Source organism: Mesoplodon bidens, assembly GCF_964165515.1.
Source record: "Mesoplodon bidens genome assembly, chromosome: 1".
In the NCBI taxonomy this organism is placed as follows: domain Eukaryota; kingdom Metazoa; phylum Chordata; class Mammalia; order Artiodactyla; family Ziphiidae; genus Mesoplodon; species Mesoplodon bidens.
In genome coordinates, this window is record NC_138176.1 from 93941775 (window position 1) to 93964941 (window position 23167).

Sequence of the window (23167 nt, forward strand, 5' to 3'; positions counted from 1 at the left end):
CTTATCTCTGTTCCCTGTTCCTATTTTTCTGTTGCTGCTTTCAAGTTTTCTCTTTGTAATTGGCTGTCAGTGTTGTCATGATGTGTTTAAAGTGATTTTCTTTGTGTTTATTGTACTAAGGGTTCACTGAGTTTCTTGGATTTGCTAATGTTTTCCACCAAATTTTGGAAGTTTTCAGTCATTATTTCTTTAAACATCTTTTCTACCCCCTACTTCTGCAATTCCAATTACACTTCGACTGGCTTGCTTCATATTGTCCCACAGATCTCTGAGGTCCTGTTCATTTTTCTTTCATCTTTTAAACTCTATTCTTTGAACAGGAAAATTTCTATTGATCTGTTTTTAAGTTCATTGATTATTTCTTCTGCTCATTCCAATTAATTTTTGAGCCCATCTAATGAAATTTTTATTTGGGTTGATGTACTTTTAAACTCTAGAATTTCTATTTTTAAAATTATTTTCTAGTTCTCAATTAAACATTCTCTATCCATTCCTTCACTTATATCTTATTTTACTCTAATTTAAAAATAGATTTTCTTTAATTCCGTGAACATGTTTATAATAGCTTATTTGAAGCCTTTCTTTGCCCGCTAAATCCAACAGCTAAATCCAAACTCAATGAAAATGAGTTTCTATCAACTTCTTCTTCCTCCCCCTCCCCCACCAGTCATACTTTAGTGTCTAGTAAGTTTTGATTGAAAACTGGATAATAAAGATAACGAATCACAGTTTCTCTGGATTCTGTTTTGTTTTTTCGAAGATTAGCTTTTTTGTTGTTCAGTTAGGCAATTATCTTACCTAGACTCAAACTCTGAAGTGTGTCCCCTATAGTGTGCAGCAGCTGGCACCTGTGATGAGTTCTTATTTCTTTCCACTGTTGCTCTTCTAACTAGGCTCCCAGGCAACTCACTGTGCCTGCATAATTTGAGGATCCGTCAAGATTTGGGCAGAGGTAGGGCTCATCCTCTTTGTGGCTTTGTCGCTTTTACAGACTCCCCTGTAATTTTCAGCTGCTCTGCCAGCTTTGGGCTCTGTCCACTAATACTTCAAACATTGATGCTTCAGCTTTTGGCTGCTCAAGTTGCACACATCTCGGGAATGCACTCAATTATAAAAAGCTGCAAAACCTAAACATCTAGTTCCATATAGCTCTATCTTTCAAGAGTAGATGTCTCTCAGGTCTCTGCCTACTTTTTCATTGGGTTTTCTGGGGACCCTCTCCAGCTCCCATGTGCATAGTTTGGTTGTCAGCCATGGATTTGGTCAGACTTTACATTCAGAATTTGGGTCTCAATTTTTTTTGTGTGTGGTTCTTTTTCTGCCAATATTTCTTCTTTAAATTTTCAACTGCTTTTCTAGTCCTAAACTTTGGTCTTGGGTACTACTGTAAGAGCATGTAAAGCTTTTGTTTTCCGAAGCCATAGCTGTGGGGATTAGGGAGAACTTTCAGGTCAGAAAGTTAAAAACTCATAATTCTTATCTCTTTCAGTGACTGTTTTTGGGTGCTCTGCAGTGTTTCAAAAAAACTTTATCCAATTTTTATAACTATTATCTATCAGAAGGTTTGCATAAGCCTTTCACAAGTCTACCATTATTGGAAATCTATAACCAACTTTTACAGACTAGGAAATAAGTCTTAGAAAAGTCACACAGCTAGTAAGTACCAGAGTTAGAATTTTAATAATTAGATCCATCTAAATTTAAAGCCTGACCTTTCCTTGACACCTTCTTGAAACTTCCCCATTACACGTAAAAAGAACCAGTCTTTTATGCCAACAAATAACACAAAATGTAGTATTAAACAAAACGTAGTATTAAATACTCCTTTTCCATCTACATATAACCAACTAACTGAAACTTGATCTTACATTAACATGCATTTCAGTAATGATGTGTTTAGGGATGATTATGATATTGTGATGTTTATTGACTTAGGGTACACTGAATAGAAATAAAGTTATTTCCAATGTTACAATTTAGCTTCCTAATTTCATATTTCATATTTTGAGGACAATAAAATGATTAATTCATTTTCCAGCAATCCTCTTTAACACCTAATCCAAAACAGATCAACAATAAAATACATATAAAACAAAGCTACAGGCATCTGCATCCAGTTGTCTTAGAAAAAGGAAGATACCTTCTTTTGCATCTGTCCTTGAAGATCTTCAGTCACTTTAGTTAACTCTTCCACTTTTGCTGCTGCAACTCTCAGATCTAACTTGGCTTGCCTAAAATACAAAGTAAACCAACAAACACTTTTCATAGACCATAAAAATTTTTTTAATTAGAAATCTAAATTTGGTAAAATCAGTACCAACCACAATACACCTTAAAATGAATGTAAGGGATAAATACTGAAAGAGTCCTTTATGTCGAAGAGTGTAAAGAAGAAAAAATATAGCTGAAGGGATGAGTACAAAGTGGGAATCATTAATACTTTACTTGGATAAATTATGCTTTATACTCAAATAATTCAATAGATTTCTTGAAGAACTTTATCATCTTGATAAATTACCTAACAAGAATGTCAGTGCATTAAGTAGAATATAGTTATGTATATAATTTCCTGAACAGAGTTAGTGAAATATTGCTGATTGGTCTTTCTATGAAAATGAACCTAAGTTTCAACACCTTGATCATTCCTTAAACACCAGAAGTATGTATTATATAATCACTTAACATAATGAACTGAAACATTTGTCTCAAGATGGTCTAATATTTACTTTCTTCTGAGACTGAAGCTGCAAAGGACAAAAAGGACAAGTTGTTGAATGTTTTAATAGTATCAAATAAGTTTCAATATCTTCTTGACTCCTCATAGAAAAAGATTTTCGAATAAAAAAATAAGACTTTCTGAAACATAAAAAAAAGAGTTTTAATATTATACCAATGAAACACTACGTGTAAAAACAGAACATGTGGATTATGGAAAAAAACATAGGGTTTTAGGAAGGAAGGTACTTTAGTGTAGGGACTCCCCATATTTGTTTCCTAATTATATTTTATGTATATAACATAAATATAAATCATATTAGTGCTGTTGAACCTAAAGAAATTACTTGATGCAAAACTCACAGCAAATGTTACTTCATTACTTTTGACTCTAACAATATTTATAATTACATAATTCGTTAGCATAAAAACAACAGGAAATAAAAATCTAATAGCTAAAATGTATCAGGTAGTTATTAGGTTCCAGGAACTGTCCTAAATGCTTTGTAGACATCGTTTCACTTAACACAATACCTGTAAATAAGTACTATTATTATATCAAACTGAAGTCAAGAGAGTGAGGGTGACAGGTTTGCCAACTTGCCCAAGGATTCACAAACAAGAATGAAATTGGTATTTAAACCAAGTCCTCTATGATATACTGTCTACCAGAAAAAGTGATACCAATAATATTTCATACGATTAAGCACTTAAGAATATGCTTTGCTTTAAATGAATTGAATTTATAAAACTCTGAGTTTATTAGACATAAATTTTTTCTACTTGCAAAATGATTCACCAAATGACAAAACAAAACCAAAAACAACTCCAAAACCACTTTACACTAATGGATGTAAAATCTAAGCTTAGAGACAATTTCAGGAGTGCATCTACTACATGAATCAATCAACAAATCTACCAATTATAAAATTCCATATATTCTAAAAAGAAAAACTTAAGGAGTAATATTTTATATAGTAATGATAAAACTGAGCAACTTCTGAATAAGCATAGCACCCAGTCTGACTTGGCTTTCTTGCCTTCAGAAAGAGGATAATAATGCTTATTCTACTTATGTCATGGGGTTGCTGAAAACTTCAAAATAGATAATGTACATTAAAGTGCACTGTTAAATGTAAACAAATGTAAGATCAGAGCATGATTAAAGACAAAAATTGTTAGAGCCACAGTGGGAATGATGTGCAATATGGGAGAATCCTAGGGTCAGGAACCCAGTTCTGTCACTAACCAGTGATGTGGCTTAATGCAATTCACTTGACCACAAGACTGTCGCAGTGGTCTCATCTCCAACAACAGGGAGGTGGATAAGATAATCTGCCCAAACAAAAACTCTATAGTAGATGGTTTCCTGATTTCTATCTAACCTGCCTAATGATTCTACTAAATTGTCCCTCAGTTGTGTAATCCATTTCCACTTCCATGGCCCAACCACTGGCCTCATCATTATTTCCCAGGACTATTCCAATAGATTCCAAACTGATCTTTTACTGCTGGTATTCTCTTTAATTCATCCTCTATAATGCATCCTATCTGCAAAAAAAAAAAAAAAAGTTATCTGATGATAAAAAATTCTTTTTTTAAAAAAAATTTATTTATTTTTGGCTGTGTTGGGTCTTCGCTGCTGAACGTGGGCTCTCTCTAGTTGCAGCGAATGGGGGCTACTCTTTGTTACAGCGTGCAGGCTTCTCATTGCGGTGGCTTCTCTTGTTGCGGAGCATGGGCTCTAGGCGTGCGGGCTCCATAGTTGTGGCTCACGGGCTCTAGAGTGCAGGCTGAGCAGCTGTAGCTCATGGGCTCAGTTGCTCCACAGCATGTGGGATCTTCTTGGATCAGGGCTCAAACCTGTGTCCCCTGCATTGGCAGGCGGATTCTTAACCACTGTGCCACCAGGGAAGCCCACTGATGATAAAAATTCTTCTTTATTAATGCTTTCTGGATTCCCCACTTCTTTGGGAATATAATCAACACTCCTCAACGTGGCATATAAAGTTAGTCATCATCTGGCTTCAAAGAGTCTCATCTCTTGCTAATTCCCCTCATGTAATTTATATTCCTGGTATAAGAGACTACTAACTTCCTGTTTCTTAAACACAGTCTTGCCTATTTTTTCAAATGTTTGACTTGACTAGACTTCTGCTTTTTCTGATAAATTCCTCAACAATCTTCAAGACTAACCTCAAAAATCTCCTCATTTCAAGACTTCTCTAACTTCTCTTAGGCAAAAGACATTATAATACCAGCCCCCATAATTCATAATACTTTATACATTTTTAACAGATACTCCCTTCATGGAACTGTGAGTTTACGAAAAAAATATGGAATGTAAGATCATTAAAGGCAAGGATCACATTGTATTAAATTTTAAATCCTCAGGGATAGCACAGTACCTGGCATATAGTAGACAAGTAAATACATCATAAGTGAATGAAAGAAAGCACAAGAGGAAAAGAGAGGGACAGAAGAGTCACGGGTATAACTATGTCTTCATACTTTACTTAGATCTTACATATCCAATTTTTTATTCATGTGTGGAAATCCTAAAATAATAATTTTGCCAACAATTCTTTAAAATATATCTTATTTGAAACAGAATCTTTCATTTGAAACAGAATTTCCCTCCTACGTAAGTAAAAGAAAAAAGAAATTCAGACACTGGTCTTAAGACTTGTTTTTATAAGTTATTAAAAAGAAAAATATTCTGAAAGCACTTGTTATTATATTATATTCCCTAAAACACACAAAGAACTATGTTTTGGGGGAAAACAAGCAGTAGTTTTATATATACTTATTTATTCCTACATTGTTCCACAAGATAGAAAAGAAATAAATAGTTCCTTTTATCTACTTCTGGCGTGAAATACTGAAACATATTCTAGAATAAAAGCTGTATCCTCCTACACCTGGCTCTACCACCACAGAAGGCCATGTGAACTGAGCCAATCACTTAATTTCTCTAAGGCTCAGAATTGCAGCCATAAACTGGAGATAAAAACAATTTTCCTGTACAGCTGACAGAATTATCTTAAAGTTCAAGTAAGCTAATGCATATTAAATTACTTTATAAACTTTATCGTAGTTTACACAAATGTAAGCTATCATCATAATCTTGTTTCTTTTTAGATTTTGAGTTGTCAGGAATGGTGTGGGATTGCATAAATTTACAGCTGGATTGAGAAAGCTTGGGGGATGCCTGAATATCTGGCCTTGACTCTGGGCCAAAAAATGAAAAGTGAGATTTATGGTGTGCTGCTTAGAGTCTGAATCTTCTCTGGTAATGCTCACACAGGATCTGCTTACTGATGGCTTTCACCTGGTGTAACTGGTTAGACAGCCAGGCTGGACTATGTGACCAGAGGGGCAAAAAACCTTTTCTAAGCTTTACTGAAGCCAAGATTCATTGTACACATCTTGGTGATTCAACCTAGAGACAAAGAATGTCTTTGTATGCAGAAAGACCATAGAGTACTTGTGTCTAGATGTCACTTGGGCATCCTATGCTTCCCTATCCTCTTTTTCTTACTGCACAACATCCTTTGCCTTTAAATAGAAGCCTAATGGGAATATGCTCTATGGAGTCTTGTGAGTCATTTCAAATATTCAAACGTGAAAATTTTAAAGTTGTAAACAAAAATAATTCTAATTTTATTTTATTAAGGAACTTTAATAACTATATATTTATACTATTTTATGTGGAAATGTTTTAGACACATGTGTGCTTATGTATATACTGTTATAAAGGTCAAAACCTGTTTTCATTAAAAAAAATGATAGATAGCTACATCCACCAGAGGGCAGACAGCAGAAGCAAGAAGAATTACAATTTTGCATCCTGTGGAAGGAAAACTACATTCACCAAAAGATAGACAAAATGAAAAGGCAGAGGACTATGTACCAGATGAAGGAACAAGATAAAACCCCAGAAAAACAACTAAATGAAGGGGAGATAGGCAACCTTCCTGAAAAATAATTCAGTATAATGATAGTGAAGATGATCCAGGACCTCGGAAAAAGAATGGAGGCAAAGATCGAGAAGATGCAAGAAATGTTTAACAAAGACCTAGAAGAATTAAAGAACAAGCACTTAGAAGAACTAAAGGACAAACAAACAGACATGAACAATACGATAACTGAAATGAAATGTATACTAGAAGGAATCAGTAGCAGAATAACTGAGGCAGAAGAATGGATAAGTGACCTAGAAGACGGATTGGTGGAATTCACTACCATGGAACAGAATAAAGAAAAAAGAATGAAAAGAAATGAAGACAGCCTAAGAGACCTCTGGGACAACATTAAATGCAACAACATTCGCATTATAGGGGACCCAGAAGGAGAAGAGAGAGAGAAAGGACGCGAGAAAATATTTGAACAGATTATAGTCGAAAACTTCCCTAACATGGGAAAGGAAACAGTCACCCAAGTCCAGGAAGCACAGAGAATCCCAGGCAATATAAACCCAAACAGAAACACGCCAAGACACACAGTAATCAAAATGACAAAAATTAAGACAAACAAAAATTATTGAAAGCAACAATGGAAAAATAACAAATAATATACAATGGAACTCCCATAAGGTTAACAGTTGATTTCTCAGCAGAAACTCTACAAGCCAGAAGGAAGTGACACGATATATTTAAAGTGAAGAAAGGGAAGAAACTACAACCAAGATTACTCTACCCAGCCCCGCGCCCGCTTCCTTTGCAAAGTGAGAGAGGTCTGCGTGGCGCCAAGAGGCCCGTCTCGGTCGTGTCCCGTGATCTGTACTGTTCTGTTTCTGCCCTCACGCCGCAGGCAGCAGGGCACCTCGCGGGCAGCCCCGAAACCACCCACTGGCAGTAGTTGAGAGAGCGTCTCTGCAGTACGACCATATGAAAGGCTCTTGGTGCTGCAGCCAGGAGTCAGTGCTGTGCATCTGAAGTGGGAGAGCCAACTTCAGGACACGGGTCCACAAGAGACCTCCCAGCTCCACATAATATCAAGCAGCGAAAATCTCCCAGAGATCTCCATCTCAAAACCAGCACCGAGCTTCAGTCAACGACCAGCAAACTACAGTGCTGGTCACCCTATGCCAAGCAACTAGCAAGGCAGGAACACAACCCCACCCATTAACAGAGAGGCTGCCTAAAAACATAATAAGGCCACAGGCACCGCAAAACACACCACCAGACGTGGACCTGTCCAACAGAAAGACAAGATCGAGCCTCAACCACCAGAACACAGGCTCTAGTCCCCCCCACCAGGAAGCCTACACAACCTACTGAAACAACCGTGGCCACTGGGTACACACACCAAAAACAACAGGAACTACGAATCTGCAGCCTGCAAAAAGGAGACCCCAAACACAGAAACATAAGCAAAATGAGAAGACAGAAAAACACACAGCAAGTGAAGGAGAAAGATAAAAACCTACCAGACCTAACCAATGAGGAGGAAATAGGCAGTCTACCTGAAAAAGAATTCACAATAATGACAGTAAAGATGATCCAAGATTCTATTTCCAAGATCCAAACTCTTGGAAATAGAATAGACAAAATGCAAGAAACAGTTAACAAGGACCTAGAAGAACTAAAGATGAATCAAGCATCGATTAAAAACACAATAAATGAAATGAAAAATACTCTAGATGGGATCAATAGCAGAATAACTGAGGCAGAAGAACGGATAAGTGAGGTGGAAGATAAAATAGTGGAAATAACTGATGCAGAGCAAAATAAAGAAAAAAGAATGAAAAGAACAGAGGACAGTCTCAGAGACCTCTGGGACAACATTAAACGCACCAACATTCGAATTATAGGGCTTCCAGAAGAAGAAGAGAAAAAGAAAGGGACTGAGAAAATATTTGAAGAGATTATAGTTGAAAACTTCCCTAATATGGGAAAGGAAATAGTTAATCAAGTCCAGGAGGCACAGAGAGTCCCATACAGAATAAATTCAAGGAGAAATACGCCAAGACACATATTAATCAAACTGTCAAAAATTAAACACAAAGAAATAATATTAAAAGCAGCAAGGCACAAACAACAAATAACACACAAGGGAATCCCCATAAGGTTAACAGCTGATCTTTCAGCAGAAACTCTGCAAGACAGAAGGGACTGGCAGGACGTATTTAAAGTGATGAAGGAGAAAAACCTACAACCAAGATTACTCTACCCAGCAAGGATCTCATTCAGATTTGATGGAGAAATTAAAACCTTTACAGACAAGGAAAAGCTGAGAGAGTTCAGCACCACCAAACCACCTTTACAACAAATGCTAAAGGAACTTCTCTAGGCAAGAAACACAACAGAAGGAATATACCTAAAATAACGAACCCAAAGCAATTAAGGAAATGGGAATAGGAACATACATATCAATAATTACCTTAAATGTAAATGGACTAAATGCTCCCACCAAAAGACACAGATTGGCTGAATGGATACAAAAACAAGACCCATATATATGCTGTCTACAAGAGACCCACTTCAGACCTAGAGACACATACAAATTGAAAGTAAGGGGATGGAAAAAGATATTCCGTGCAAATGGAAATCAAAAGAAAGCTGGAGTAGCAATTCTCATATCAGACAAAATAGACTTTAAAATAAAGACTACTAGAAGAGACAAAGAAGGACACTACATAATGATCAACGGATCGATCCAAGAAGAAGATATAACAATTGTAAATATTTATGCACCCAACATAGGAGCACCTCAATACATAAGGCAAATACTAACAGCCATAAAAGGGGAAATCGACAGTAACACAATCATAGTAGGGGACTTTAACAACCCACTTTCACCAATGGACAGATCATCCAAAATGAAAATAAATAAGGAAACACAAGCTTTAAATGATACATTAAACAACATGGACTTAATTGATATTTATAGGACATTCCATCCAAAAACAACAGAATACACATTTTTCTCAAGTGCTCATGGAACATTCTCCAGCATAGATCATATCTTGGGTCACAAATCAAGCCTTGGTAAATTTAAGAAAATTGAAATTGTATCAAGTATGTTTTCCGACCACAATGCTATGAGACTAGACATCAATTACAGGAAAAGATCTGTAAAAAATACAAACACATGGAGGCTAAACAATACACTACTTAATAACGAAGTGATCACTGAAGAAATCACAGAGGAAATTAAAAAATACCTAGAAACAAATGACAATGGAGACACGACGACCCAAAATCTATGGGATGCAGCAAAAGCAGTTCTAAGGGGGAAGTTTATAGCAACACAATCCCACCTTAAGAAACAGGAAACATCTCGAGCAAACAACCTGACCCTGCACCTAAAGCAATTAGAAAAAGAAGAACAAAAAACCCCCAAAGCTAGCAGAAGGAAAGAAACCATAAAGATCAGATCAGAAATAAATGAAAAAGAAATGAAGGAAACGATAGCAAAGATCAATAAAACTAAAAGCTGGTTCTTTGAGAAGATAAACAAAAGAGACAAACCATTAGCCAGACTCATCAAGAAAAAAAGGGAGAAGACTCAAATGAATAGAATTAGAAATGAAAAAGGAGAAGTAACAACTGACACTGCAGAAATACAAAAGATCATGAAAGATTACTACAAGCAACTCTATGCCAATAAAATGGACAACCTGGAAGAAATGGACAAATTCTTAGAAATGCACAACCTGCCAAGACTGAATCAGGAAGAAATAGAAAATATGAACAGACCAATCACAAGCACTGAAATTGAAACTGTGATTAAAAATCTTCCAACAAACAAAAGCCCAGGACCAGATGGCTTCACAGGCAAATTCTATCAAACATTTAGAGAAGAGCTAACACCCATCCTTCTCTAAACTCTTCCAAACAATTTCAGAGGAAGGAACACTCCCAAACTCATTCTATGAGGCCAGCATCACCTTGATACCAAAACCAGGCAAGGATGTCACAAAGAAAGAAAACTACAGGCCAATATCACTGATGAACATAGATGCAAAAATCCTCAACAAAATACTAGCAAACAGAATCCAACAGCACATTTAAACGATCATACACCATGATCAAGTGGGGTTTATTCCAGGAATGCAAGGATTCTTCAATATACGCAAATCAATCAATGTGATACACCATATTAACAAGTTGAAGGAGAAAAACCATATGATCATCTCAATAGATGCAGAGAAAGCTTTTGACAAAATTCAACACCCATTTATGATAAAAACCCTGCAGAAAGTAGGCATAGAGGGAACTTTCCTCAACATAATAAAGGCCATATATGACAAACCCACAGCCAACATCGTCCTCAATGGTGAAAAACTGAAACCATTTCCACTAAGATCAGGAACAAGAGAAGGCTGCCCACTCTCACCACTCTTATTCAACTTAGTTTTGGAAGTTTTAGCCAGAGCATTCAGAGAAGAAAAGGAAATAAAAGTAATCCAAATTGGAAAAGAAGAAGTAAAGCTGTCACTGTTTGCAGATGACATGATACTATACATAGAGAATCCTAAAGATGCTACCAGAAAACTACTAGAGCTAATCAATGAATTTGGTAAAGTAGCAGGATACAAAATTAATGCACAGAAATCTCTGGCATTCCTGTACACTAATGATGAAAACTCTGAAAGTGAAATCAAGAAAACACTCCCATTTACCACTGCAACAAAAAGAATAAAATATCTAGGAATAAACCTACCTAAGGAGACAAAAGACCTGTATGCAGAAAATTATAAGACACTGAAGAAAGAAATTAAAGATGATACAAATAGATGGAGAGATATACCATGCTCCTGGATTGGAAGAATCAATATTGTGAAAATGACTCTACTACCCAAAGCAATCTACAGATTCAATGCAATCCCTATCAAACTACCACTGGCATTTTTCACAGAACTAGAACAAAAAATTTCACAATTTGTTTGGAAACACAAAAGACCCCGAATAGCCAAAGCAATCTTGAGAACGAAAAACGGAGCTGGAGGAATCAGGCTCCCTGACTTCAGACTATACTACAAAGCTACAGTAATCAAGACAGTGTGGTACTGGCACAAAAACAGAAAGATAGATCAATGGAACAGGATAGAAAGCCCAGAGATAAACCCACGCACATATGTTCAACTGATCTTTGATAAAGGAGGCAGGAATGTACAGTGGAGAAAGGACAGCCTCTTCAATAAGTAGTGCTGGGAAAACTGGACAGGGACATGTAAAAGTATGAGATTAGATCATTCCCTAACACCATACACAAAAATAAGCTCAAAATGGATTAAAGACCTAAATGTAAGGCCAGACACTATCAAACTCTTAGAGGAACACATAGGCAGAGCACTCTATGACATAAATCACAGCAAGATCCTTTTGGACCCACCTCCTAGAGAAATGGAATTAAAAACAAAGATAAACAAATGGGACCTAATGAAACTTCAAAGCTTTTGCACAGCAAAGGAAACCATAGAGAAGACCAAAAGACAACCCTTAGAATGGGAGAAAATATTTGCAAATGAAGCAACTGACAAAGGATTAATCTCCAAAATTTATAAACAGCTCATGCAGCTCAATAGCAAAAAAACAAACAACCCAATCCAAAAATGGGCAGAAGAGTTAAATAGGCATTTCTCTAAAGAAGATATACAGACTGCCAACAAACACATGAAAGAATGCTCCACATCATTAATCATTAGAGAAATGCAAATCAAAACTACAATGAGATATCATCTCACACCAGTCAGAATGGCCATCATCAAGAAATCTAGAAACAATAAATGCTGCAGAGGGTGTGGAGAAAACGGAACACTCTTGCACTGCTGGTGGGAATGTGAATTGGTACAGCCACTATGGAGAACAGTATGGAGGTTCCTTAAAAAACTAAAAATAGAACTACCATATGATCCAGCAATCCCACTACTAGGCATATACCCTGAGAAAACCATAATTCAAAAAGAGACATGTACCAAAATGTTCATTGCAGCTCTATTCACAAGAGCCCGGAGCTGGAAACAACCTAAGTGTCCATCATCGGATGAATGGATAAAGACGATGTGGCACATATATACAATGGAATATTACTCAGCCATAAAAAGAAATGAAACTGAGCTATTTGTAATGAGGTGGATAGACCTGGAGTCTGTCATACAGAGTGAAGTAAGTCAGAAAGAGAAAGACAAATACCGTATGCTAACACATATATATGGAATTTTAAAAAAATGTCATGAAGAACCTAGGGGTAAAACGGGAATAAAGACACAGACCTACTTGAGAATGGACCCGAGGATATGGGGAGGTGGAAGGGTAAGCTGTGACAAAGCGAAAGAGAGGCATGGACATATATACACTACCAAACGTAAGGTAGATTGACAGTGGGAAGCAGCCGCATAGCACAGGGAGATCAGCTCTGTGCTTTTTGACCGCCTGGAGGGGTGGGATGGGGAGGGTGGGAGGGAGGGAGATGCATGAAGGAAGTGATGTGGGAACAGATGTATATGTATGACTGATTCACTTTGTTATAAAGCAGAAACTAATAAAAAAAAATAAAATGTGAAAAACAAAACAAAACAAAACAAACAAAAAAAAGATTACTCTACCCAGCAAGGATTGCATTCAGATTTGATGGAGAAATCAAAAGCTTTACAGACAAGCAAAAGCTAAGAGAATTCAGCACCACCAAACCAGCTCTACAACAAATGATAAAGGAAATTCTCTAAGTGGGAAACACAAGAGAAGAAAAGACTGTACAAAAACAAACCCATAACAGTTAAGAAAATGGTAATAGGAACATACATATTGATAATTACCTTAAACATGTATGGATTAAATGCTCCAACCAAAAGACACAGGTTTGCTGAATGGATATGAAAACAAGACCCACATATATGCTGTCTACAAGAGACCCACTTCAGACCTAGAGACACATACAGACTGAAAGTGAGGGGATGGAAAAAGATATTCCATGCTAACGGAAATCAAAAGAAAGCTGGGTACCAATACTCATCTCAGATAAAATAGACTTTAAAATAAAGAATGTTACAAGAGACAAGGAAGGACACTACATAATGATCAGAGGATCAATCCAAGAAGATATAACAATTATAAATATATATGCACCCAACATAGGAGCATCTCAATATATAAGGCCACTGTTAACAGCTATAAAAAAGGAAATTGACAGTAACACAATAATAGTGGGGGACTGTATCACCTCACTTACAGCAGTGGACAGATCATCCAGACAGAAAATTAATTAGGGACACAAGCTTTAAATGAAATAATAGAGCAGATAGATTTAATTGACATCTATATGACATTCCATCCAAAAACAGATTACACTTTCTTCTCAACTGCACATGGAACATTCTCCAGGATAGATTACATCTTGGGTCACAAATCAAGCCTCAGTAAATTTAAGAAAACTGAAATCATATCAAGCATCTTTTGTGACCACTACGCTATGAGACTAGAAATCAATTACAGGGAAAAAACGTAAAAAACACAAACACATGGAGGCTAAACAATACACTACTGAATAACTAACAGATCACTGAAGAAATCAAAGAGGAAATCAAAAAATACCTAGAGACAAATGACAAAGAAAACACGACCATCAAAACCTATGGGATGCAGCAAAAGCAGTTCTAAAAGGGAAGTTTATAGCAATACAATCCTATCTCAAGAAACAAGAAAAATCTCAAATAAACAACCTAAACTTACACCTAAAGGAACTAGAGAAAGAAGAACAAACAAAACCCAAAGTTAGTAGAAGAAAAGAAATCATTAAGATCAGAGCAGAAATAAATGAAAAAGAAATGAAGGAAACGATAGCAAAGATCAATAAAACTAAAAGCTGGTTCTTTGAGAAGATAAACAAATGGATAAACCTTTAGTTAGACTCATCAAGAAAAAGAGAGGACTCAAATCAATAAAATTAGAAATGAAAAGGAGAAGTTACAATGGACACCGCAGAAAACAGAGCATCATAAGAGACTACTACAAGCAACTCTATGCCAATAAAATGGACAATCTGGAAGAAATGGACAAATTCTTAGCAAGGTATAATCTTCCAAGATTGAACCAGAAGAAACAGAAAATATGAACAGACTAATCACTAGTAATGAAATTGAAACTGTGATTAAAAATCTTCCAACACACAAAAGCCCAGGAACAGATGGCTTCAGAGGTGAATTCTATCAAATATTTACAGAAGAGCTAACACTTATCCTCCTCAAACTCTTCCAAAAAATTGTAGAGGAAAGAACACTCCCAAGCTCAGTCTATGAGGCCACCATCACCCTGATACTAAAACCAGACAGAGATACTACAAAAAAAGAAAATTACAGACCAATAACACTGATGAATATAGATGCAAAAATACTCAACAAAACACTAGCAAACAGAATCCAACAACACATTAAAAGGCTCATACACCATGATCAAGTGGGATTTATCCCAGGGATGCAAGGATTCTTCAATATATACAAATCAATCAATGTGATACACCATATTAACAAACTGAAGGATAAAAACCATATGATCATCTCAATAGATGCAGAAAAAGCTTTTGACAAAATTCAACACCCATTTATGATAAAAACTCTCCAGAAAGTGGACATAGAGGGAAACTACCTCACCATAATAAAGGCCATATACAACAAACCCACAGCAAGCATCATTCTCAACGGTGAAAAACTGAAAGCATTTCCTCTAAGATCAGGAACAAGACAAGGATGTCCACTCTCACCGCTATTACTCAACATAGTTTTGGAAGTTTTGACAATCAGAAAAGAAAAAGAAATAAAAGGAATACAAATTGGAAAGGAAGAAGTAAAACTGTCACTCTTTGCAGATGACATGATACTATACAGACAGAATCCTAAAGATGGCACCAGAAAACTACTAGAGCTAATCAATGAATTTCATAAAGTTGCAGGATACAAAATTAATGCACAGAAATCTCTTGCATTCCGATACACTAACAATGAAAGATCAGCAAGAGAAATTAAGGAAACAATCCCATTCACCATTGTAACAAAAAGAATAAAATACCTAGGAATAAACCTACCTAAGGAGGTAAAAGACCTGTACTCAGAAAACTGTAAGACACTGATGAAAGAAATCAAAGATGACACAAACAGATGGAGAGATATACCATGTTCTTAATTTGGAAGAAGCAACATTGTGAAAATGACTATAATACCCAAGGCAATCTACAGATTCAACACAATCGCTATCAAATTACAAGTAGCAGTTTTTACAGAACTAGAACAAAAAATCTTAAAATTTGTATGGAGACACAAAAGACCCCGAAGAGCCAAAGCAGTCTTGAGGGAAAAAAAACGGAGCTGGAGGAATCAGACTCCCTGACTTCAGACTATACTACAAAGCTACAGTAATCAAGACAATATGGTACTGGCACAAAAACAGAAATGTAGATCAATGGAACAGGATAGAAAGCCCAGAGATAAACCCACGCACCTATGGTCAACTAATCTATGACAAAGGAGGCAAGGATATACAATGGAGAAAAGACACTCTTTTCAACAGTGGTGCTAGGAAAACTGGACACCTACATGTAAAATAATGAAACTAGAACACTCCCTAACATCATACACAAAAAGAAACTCAAAATGGATTAAAGACCTAAATGTAAGACCAGACACTATGAAACTCTTAGAGGCAAACATAGGAAGAACACTCTTTGACATAAATCACAGCAAGCTCTTTTTTGATCCACCTCCTGGAGTAATGGAAATAAAAAGAAAAATAAACAAATGGGACCTAATGAAACTTTAAAGCTTTTGCACAGCAAAGGAAACTACAAACAAGATGAAAAGACAACCCTCAGTATGGGAGTAAATATTTGCAAACGAATCAACAAGGCATTAATCTCTGAAACATATAAACAGCTGCATTGAGCTCATACAGCTCAATATCAAAAAACAAACAACTCAATCAAAAAATGGGCAGAAGACCTAAACAGACATTTCTCCAAAGAAGACATACAGATTGCCAAGAGGCACGTGAAAAGCTGCTCAACAGCACTAATTATTAGAGAAATGCAAATCAAAACTACATTGAGGTATCAACTCACACCAGTTAGAATGGGCATCATCAGAAAATCTACAAACAGCAAATGCTGGAGAGGGTGTGGAGAAAAGGGAACCCTCTTGCAGTGTTGGTGGGAATGTAAATGGATACAGCCACTAGGGAGAACAGTATGGAGGTTCCTTAAAAAACTAAAAATAGAATTACCATATGACCCAGCAATCCCACTACTGGGCATATACCCTGAGAAAACCATAATTCAAAGAGACACATGGGGCTTCCCTGGTGGCGCAGTGGTTGAGAGTCCGCCTGCCGGTGCGGGGGACACGGGTTTGTGCCCCGGTCCGGGAGGATCCCACATGCCGCGGAGCGGCTGGGCCCGTGAGCCATGGCCGCTGAGCCTGTGTGTCCGGAGCCTGTGCTCCGCAGCGGGGGAGGCCACAACAGTGAGAGGCCCGCGTACCACAAAAAAAAAAAAGAGACACATGCACCCCAATGTTCATTGCAGCACTATTTACAGTAGCCAGGTCATGGAAGCAACCTAAATGCCCATCGACAGACGAATGGATAAAGAAGATGTGGTACATATATACAATGGAATATTACTCAGCCATAAAAAGGAACAAAATTGAGTCATCTGTTGAGACGTGGATGGATCTAGAGACTGTCATACAGAGTGAAGCAAGTCAGAAAGAGAAAAACAAATATCGTCTATTAATGTATATATGTGGAATCTAGAAAAATGGTACAGATGAACCAGTTTGCAAGGCAGAAATAGAGACACAGATGTAGAGCAAAATGTATTGGACACCAAGAGAGGAAAGTCGCAGGGGAGGGGTGGTTGTGCTGGGATGAATTGGGAGATTGGGATTGACATATATACACTAATATGTATAAAGTAGATGCCTAATAAGACCCTGCTGTTTAAAACATAAATAAAATTAAGTTTTAAAAACTTGATAAATAATAAATAAGAATACTTATATTCCTACAAAGGAATATTTTTAAAAACACATTATTTCATTTCCAGGTATGCTTCCATGTCAAAGAATTTAAAATTTCTGAGATTTTTCTTTAATGTAATTTTCATCACTTATAATATTAAAGAGATTTGATCTTTAAAAAGCAAAGATTTGCTCTGTTAAGCAAAGTATAACCAGATATAACATAAAACAGAGAATATAATTAAATGTAGTTTATATAATATATATTTAAATTATAGCATTAACTTGTACAGAAATTAAAGTGCTTCAAATATTAATACCATTTTTTTTGAGATCTGAGTCCATTTTAAGGTAAATTTTTGTCTGTTTTTGCAGTCTCATATCAAGAGAACTCTAGAAATGTGTACAATATTTCTTTCATACAATGAAAAGTGATAATATTTTGAGAGAAATAAAACTAGTTTTTATGGATTTGATACATACATACACATTCTAAATTTTAGAATTTACAGTAAAAGAAAAACGCATACATTAGCTACTTTAGTAAGTTCTTCTGTAAGTATCCAGTAAAATAAAGCCAATCATTTGTGCTTAAAAAGTTTAGAGAATCTCCAAACAATTTTAGACAAAGTTCTGAATTTTTAACATCACTTCTGCTTTTAGGAAACGGATAGTAAGTAGGAAAACTGGAAAAACGTTTATTTCATTTTTTTCTCCTTTGAATTTTTCATAGCAGTCTAATTAAAACTGTTCAAAGGACAGAAGCCTACAAAGAAACTCTAAAAGCAATAGATACTAATAATCCATGTACTGAGTTTTCAAAACTTTAAGACGGTTACTCAGTCATGAAAGTTCATTTGTGTATAATTTTTACATAACTCAAAATTATATACAATTCAAAGTAGTTCAAAATTCTAAGTTTTATGTTGGAATATAATTTTTTCATCATACTAGCAGTAGTTCTCTATACTTCCTTTGTATGAAAGCAAGCTTTGTCTCTATCTGAGTCTTATTCATTCAGAATATCTGGGAATGGTACCTGCTCATCTCTGTTTTTCAGAATCTCTATAGATGATTCTGGTATACAGCTACTGCCTTAGATTTGACAGAATAACTGCACAATCAATATGTTTATCTTTAAAAGAAGATTTTAAATCATTATTCCACATACAATTTTACAGTTACATAACTTTGGGTACCACTGACAAAGTGGAGAACATTCATTTTCTATTATTAAATAGGTTTACACAGTGGACATACTCAAAAAATGTTTACTATGTGCCTGTGATGTTTGGAACACTGGAGATATTCTTTAAGGTAATACAAAACACACAAAGAAAGGTGAGATACAGTAATCTTTAGGAGGGTCACAAAGCATACTTTAAGCATCACAAAAGATTAAAATAAAGTATCAGTATTACGATTCAGAGTAGGGAGTACATTTGCATTTAGTTCAGGGAATATTAAAGTGGGAAGTATTTACATTAAGAATTGGCAGAGGAACAGTAAATCTCACAAGCAGAGACAAAGAAAAAACTTCAGGAAGGAACAAAGTAAGTTCAAGCATAAAGGTAGGAAAGTGTAGGGCTTGTTTAGGGAAGAAGGGAACTAAGACTGAAAAGGCAATGGGGGCTACAATATCAATGACCTTAATTGACAAGTGAGGTGATCTGTATTAATTTAAGGGCAATGGGGAGCTGCTCAAATAATGGAATCAGAGCTGCACTTCAGGAATTTAAATGAGTAAGAGGCAGGGAATGTCTAACTAGAGTGATGGTAACAATAAGCAAGCGGTTCCACTGAGAGAGATGACAGATTTTACAGAGACAGAATCTAAGAGATTCCATCCATCCATTCTTTGAACAAATATTTATTGAATGCTTACAATACGCCAGGCACTATGAATGTAATCTGGACATGTTGAGCTTCACATGTTCATGGCTCACTCAGCTTTTGTTTGCTTGTTTTTAACTGTATTTCTGGAGCCCTACACTTATTTTACTGAGCACCTAACTACACTAAGCACTGTTGTCAGCACTGGTGATGCAGTGGCAAACAAGGGAGACAAAGCCCCTGACCTCATAAAGTTTACATTGTTTTAGAGGGAGACCGACAGTAAATATGTAAACAAATAAATGAGATGATTTCACAAAGTGATAATGCAATGAAGCAAATGATATATAACAATGGGAGAGAGACCTGGGTCATCAGTGACAACCTGCCTAAAGGACCATTCATTTGAGCTAAGGTTTAAAGGACAATGGGGTCGATTTAAAAAAAATCTAAGGTGAAAGAGTTACAGCAAAGGGAATTAATGATAAATGCAAAGAGTATGAGAAAGGTACTTAAATAAGTGACAATTAGCTGGGATGTATCAGAGAGAGAAAGTGTACGGGGTAGTTAGAGAGGAAGGCAGAGAGGTCAGATCATATATGTGCCTTTAGGCATAGTGAGAATTTTGGAATTTGTTCCAGTTGCAATGAAATCCACTGAGTGTGGTAAGCAGGTGAGTGATGTGATTTGTTTGATGCTTTGAGGAGACTTCTTGGGTTGGTGTGTGGAGAATAAATAACAGTGGGATAAGAGTGAAAGCAGGGAGACCAGAGATGAGGCAAATGCAAGCAAGAGAGTGTGACAGCTTGGGGTAGCGATGATAGTGGTGATGACTGGATGTGTGATAATCTGGATACAGAGCCTACATGTTCCTAGAAATTATAGCAGTGACAACAAAGGTAAGGCTCATTTCCAGAGCAAGGGAGGGAAATATCTGTTGTCTACTTATTACATTAATACTAACTTGTAAATCTATTAGCAACTAATTTGTAAATATCATACAAGCCTACCTACACAGGTTGGATACTAAAGTAGAATAGAGAAGAGCAAAGACAATAAGAATTATAGTACACTGCAACACTCAAGGAAGCTCATTTTATTTCTACTGCAGAGATTAAGAAATTGCGAGATCAAGATTGACATATACACACTACTATATATAAAATAACTAATAAGAACCTACTGTATAGCACAGGATACTCTACTCAATACTCTGTAATGGCCTATATGGGAAAAGAATCTAAAAAAAGTGGATACATGTATATGTATAACTGACTTACTTTGCTGTACACCTGAAACTAACACAACACTGTAAATCAAATATACTCCAATAAAAATTTTTAAAAAAATAAAATTAAAAAAAGTAAAATTCATTCAGTTAAGCAACCTGCCCAAGTCAATAGAAAATTAAAAATAAGAATACTAATCTAGAGCTGTCTGACTTCAAAACCTATGCTCTTTATACTTCACACCACACAGAAGTGCACTTTTAGGTTAGGTGTGCAAATATGGAGTGTTTGCAAAATAAAATTATAATTATCAGTAAACTACATATTTTGAAATAAACTAGTAATCACCTATTAGAGGCAAAAGTTCCAAACAATGAAGTTATGAATTTGTTTCTGCTCTTGACCAGTAGGTTCTAGAAGTAAAGTCTCATATTCTTCTTTACGCCCCTGAAAGATTAAGTGGGAAAGAGACAAACAGTTTTGAATAAAGGGTGACCAACTAACCCCTTAGATAACATTGAAGTAAAACAGTGTGAAGAGACAGGAAACTGACAGCAAAAACCTATTTTTTATCTTAAAACGTGTTTTCTATGCTCAGAAAACTAGCTGCCAACACATAAGGAACTGTCTGGCAATTCTTATGACTAAGCACGTCTGCTCAGGGCCATTTCTCACATGGGACAGTTTCCAAGAGACACTATGAATCAAAACTAGTGATCCATGAATTCCAGATTTCCATAGTATTTTTATAATAAAAGATGCAATATTATTCAAATTGGAACATGAAACATCTGAGAAAAATCTGTTATCTCAGCTAAAATAAAACTATTACCTCGCAAAGGTACATATACAGTAGTCCCCATACATTCCAAGACTCTCAGAGGATGCCTGAAACTGTAGATTGTACTGAGCCTTATGTATACCATGTTTTTTCCTATACGTACGCATCTATGGTAAAGTTAAAATTGGGCACAACAAGAGATTACTGACAATAACTAATAAAACAATTATAACAATATACTGTAATAAAAGTTATGTGAATGTGGTCTTTTTCTCTCTCTCATTGTACAAATTTAATGCCTTTTTCATCTTAACTAACACTTATCATGTACTGTGGCTGTAACTTTTGCACTTTGAGGTGCAACAGCAAAATCAGCCTGAATTTCTTTCTCCTTCTTCACAATTTTACGGATAGAAGATTCGTTTTTACCATTGATCTTAGCAACCTCGGCAGAAGATTTTTTTTCTTTATTTATTAAATAGAGAGATTTCACCTCTTCATTAAAGGAAGCACTTTAAAGTTTCTCTCTGGCATATCTGAATTGCCAGCATCACTACTTGTGTGCTTTGGGGCCACTATTAAGTAAAGTAAGGGTTACTTGGACACAAGCACTGCAGTACCGAGTGTCAATCTGATAGTCGAGACCCCATAAGTGATGGGATACGGCGGGATACAGTGGACAAAATGATGACTCACGACTGGGCAAGATAAAGGAGGATGGCGCGATACTTCATCACACAGGACTACTAACTGGACACATATTACTGCATGGGTGAAGAATATAAAATATAATTTTCTAAATAATGACAGTCGTGCCCCAAAAGATCAATGGCGAAATACACAAATAGAAAACCCACGTAAATTAGTTCAGCTTTGCCCCTCTGGTGAAGTGCAATTTAATTAATTAACTGACTTAATGACTCAAAAAGGTTTTTTTGAGCAGTTGCCATGTATCTAGCACTGTCTTAGATGATGGCAAGGTAAAAATGGCTAAATTATGATCCACGCCTTTAAGGAGCGTAAAAACTAGCAAAGAGAGATTGATTTGTAAAGAATTAAGTACATTAAAGTGTTAAAAATATTGTGACAGATACATGTGCAGTCTACAGCTGAGGCACAAAGGAAGGCATGTTTGGCTCTACCTGGGGAGGAAGAAACAAAGATTCAGAAAATGATTTCTAGAAGATAGCACACTACTGAACCTTGAAAGCTGAGAAGATATTTATCAGGAAAGGGCATTTTAGGCAGCCTGAACAACGTGAGCAAAGGTAGGGATTTATAAAATAGCATGGCTTGCTTGGGAAACTAACAACAGTTCAGGAAATTGAGATGCAGGGTGACAAGATATAGAGTTAAGTAGCCAGGGGTCAGGTCGTAGAAGACTTCATGTCATGCTAGAAAATTTGGATTATATACCATAGACATTTTGTAGCCACTGAAGGAGATTGACATGTTCAGATTCTATTTTTGAAAGATCACTTTGATGATAGTACAAAAAAGGAAGATGGAGAAGAGGTAAGCCAAATTGGAGGTTAGTGCAGTAGCTCAGATGAGATGACAGATTGAGCAAAGGCAATAATAATATAATGATGCAGAGGTGAAGGATCTGAGAGACATTTAGAAGGTAGAGTTGGGACAGAAAAGAATTTAGGATAC

The 23167-nt window shown here is 36.1% G+C and overlaps 1 protein-coding gene across 3 annotated transcripts in view; it reads right to left on the bottom strand.

Annotated features, from left to right (window-relative positions):
* Window positions 1-23167, bottom strand: part of SCLT1 (sodium channel and clathrin linker 1) — a 284010-nt gene that overhangs the window by 126352 nt on the left and 134491 nt on the right. For all 3 annotated transcript variants that reach the window (XM_081228387.1, XM_081228386.1, XM_081228385.1), the window contains one exon: window positions 2141-2231. In XM_081228387.1, coding sequence (XP_081084513.1) covers window positions 2141-2231 — 91 coding nt within the window. The remainder of the gene's footprint in view (window positions 1-2140; window positions 2232-23167) is intronic.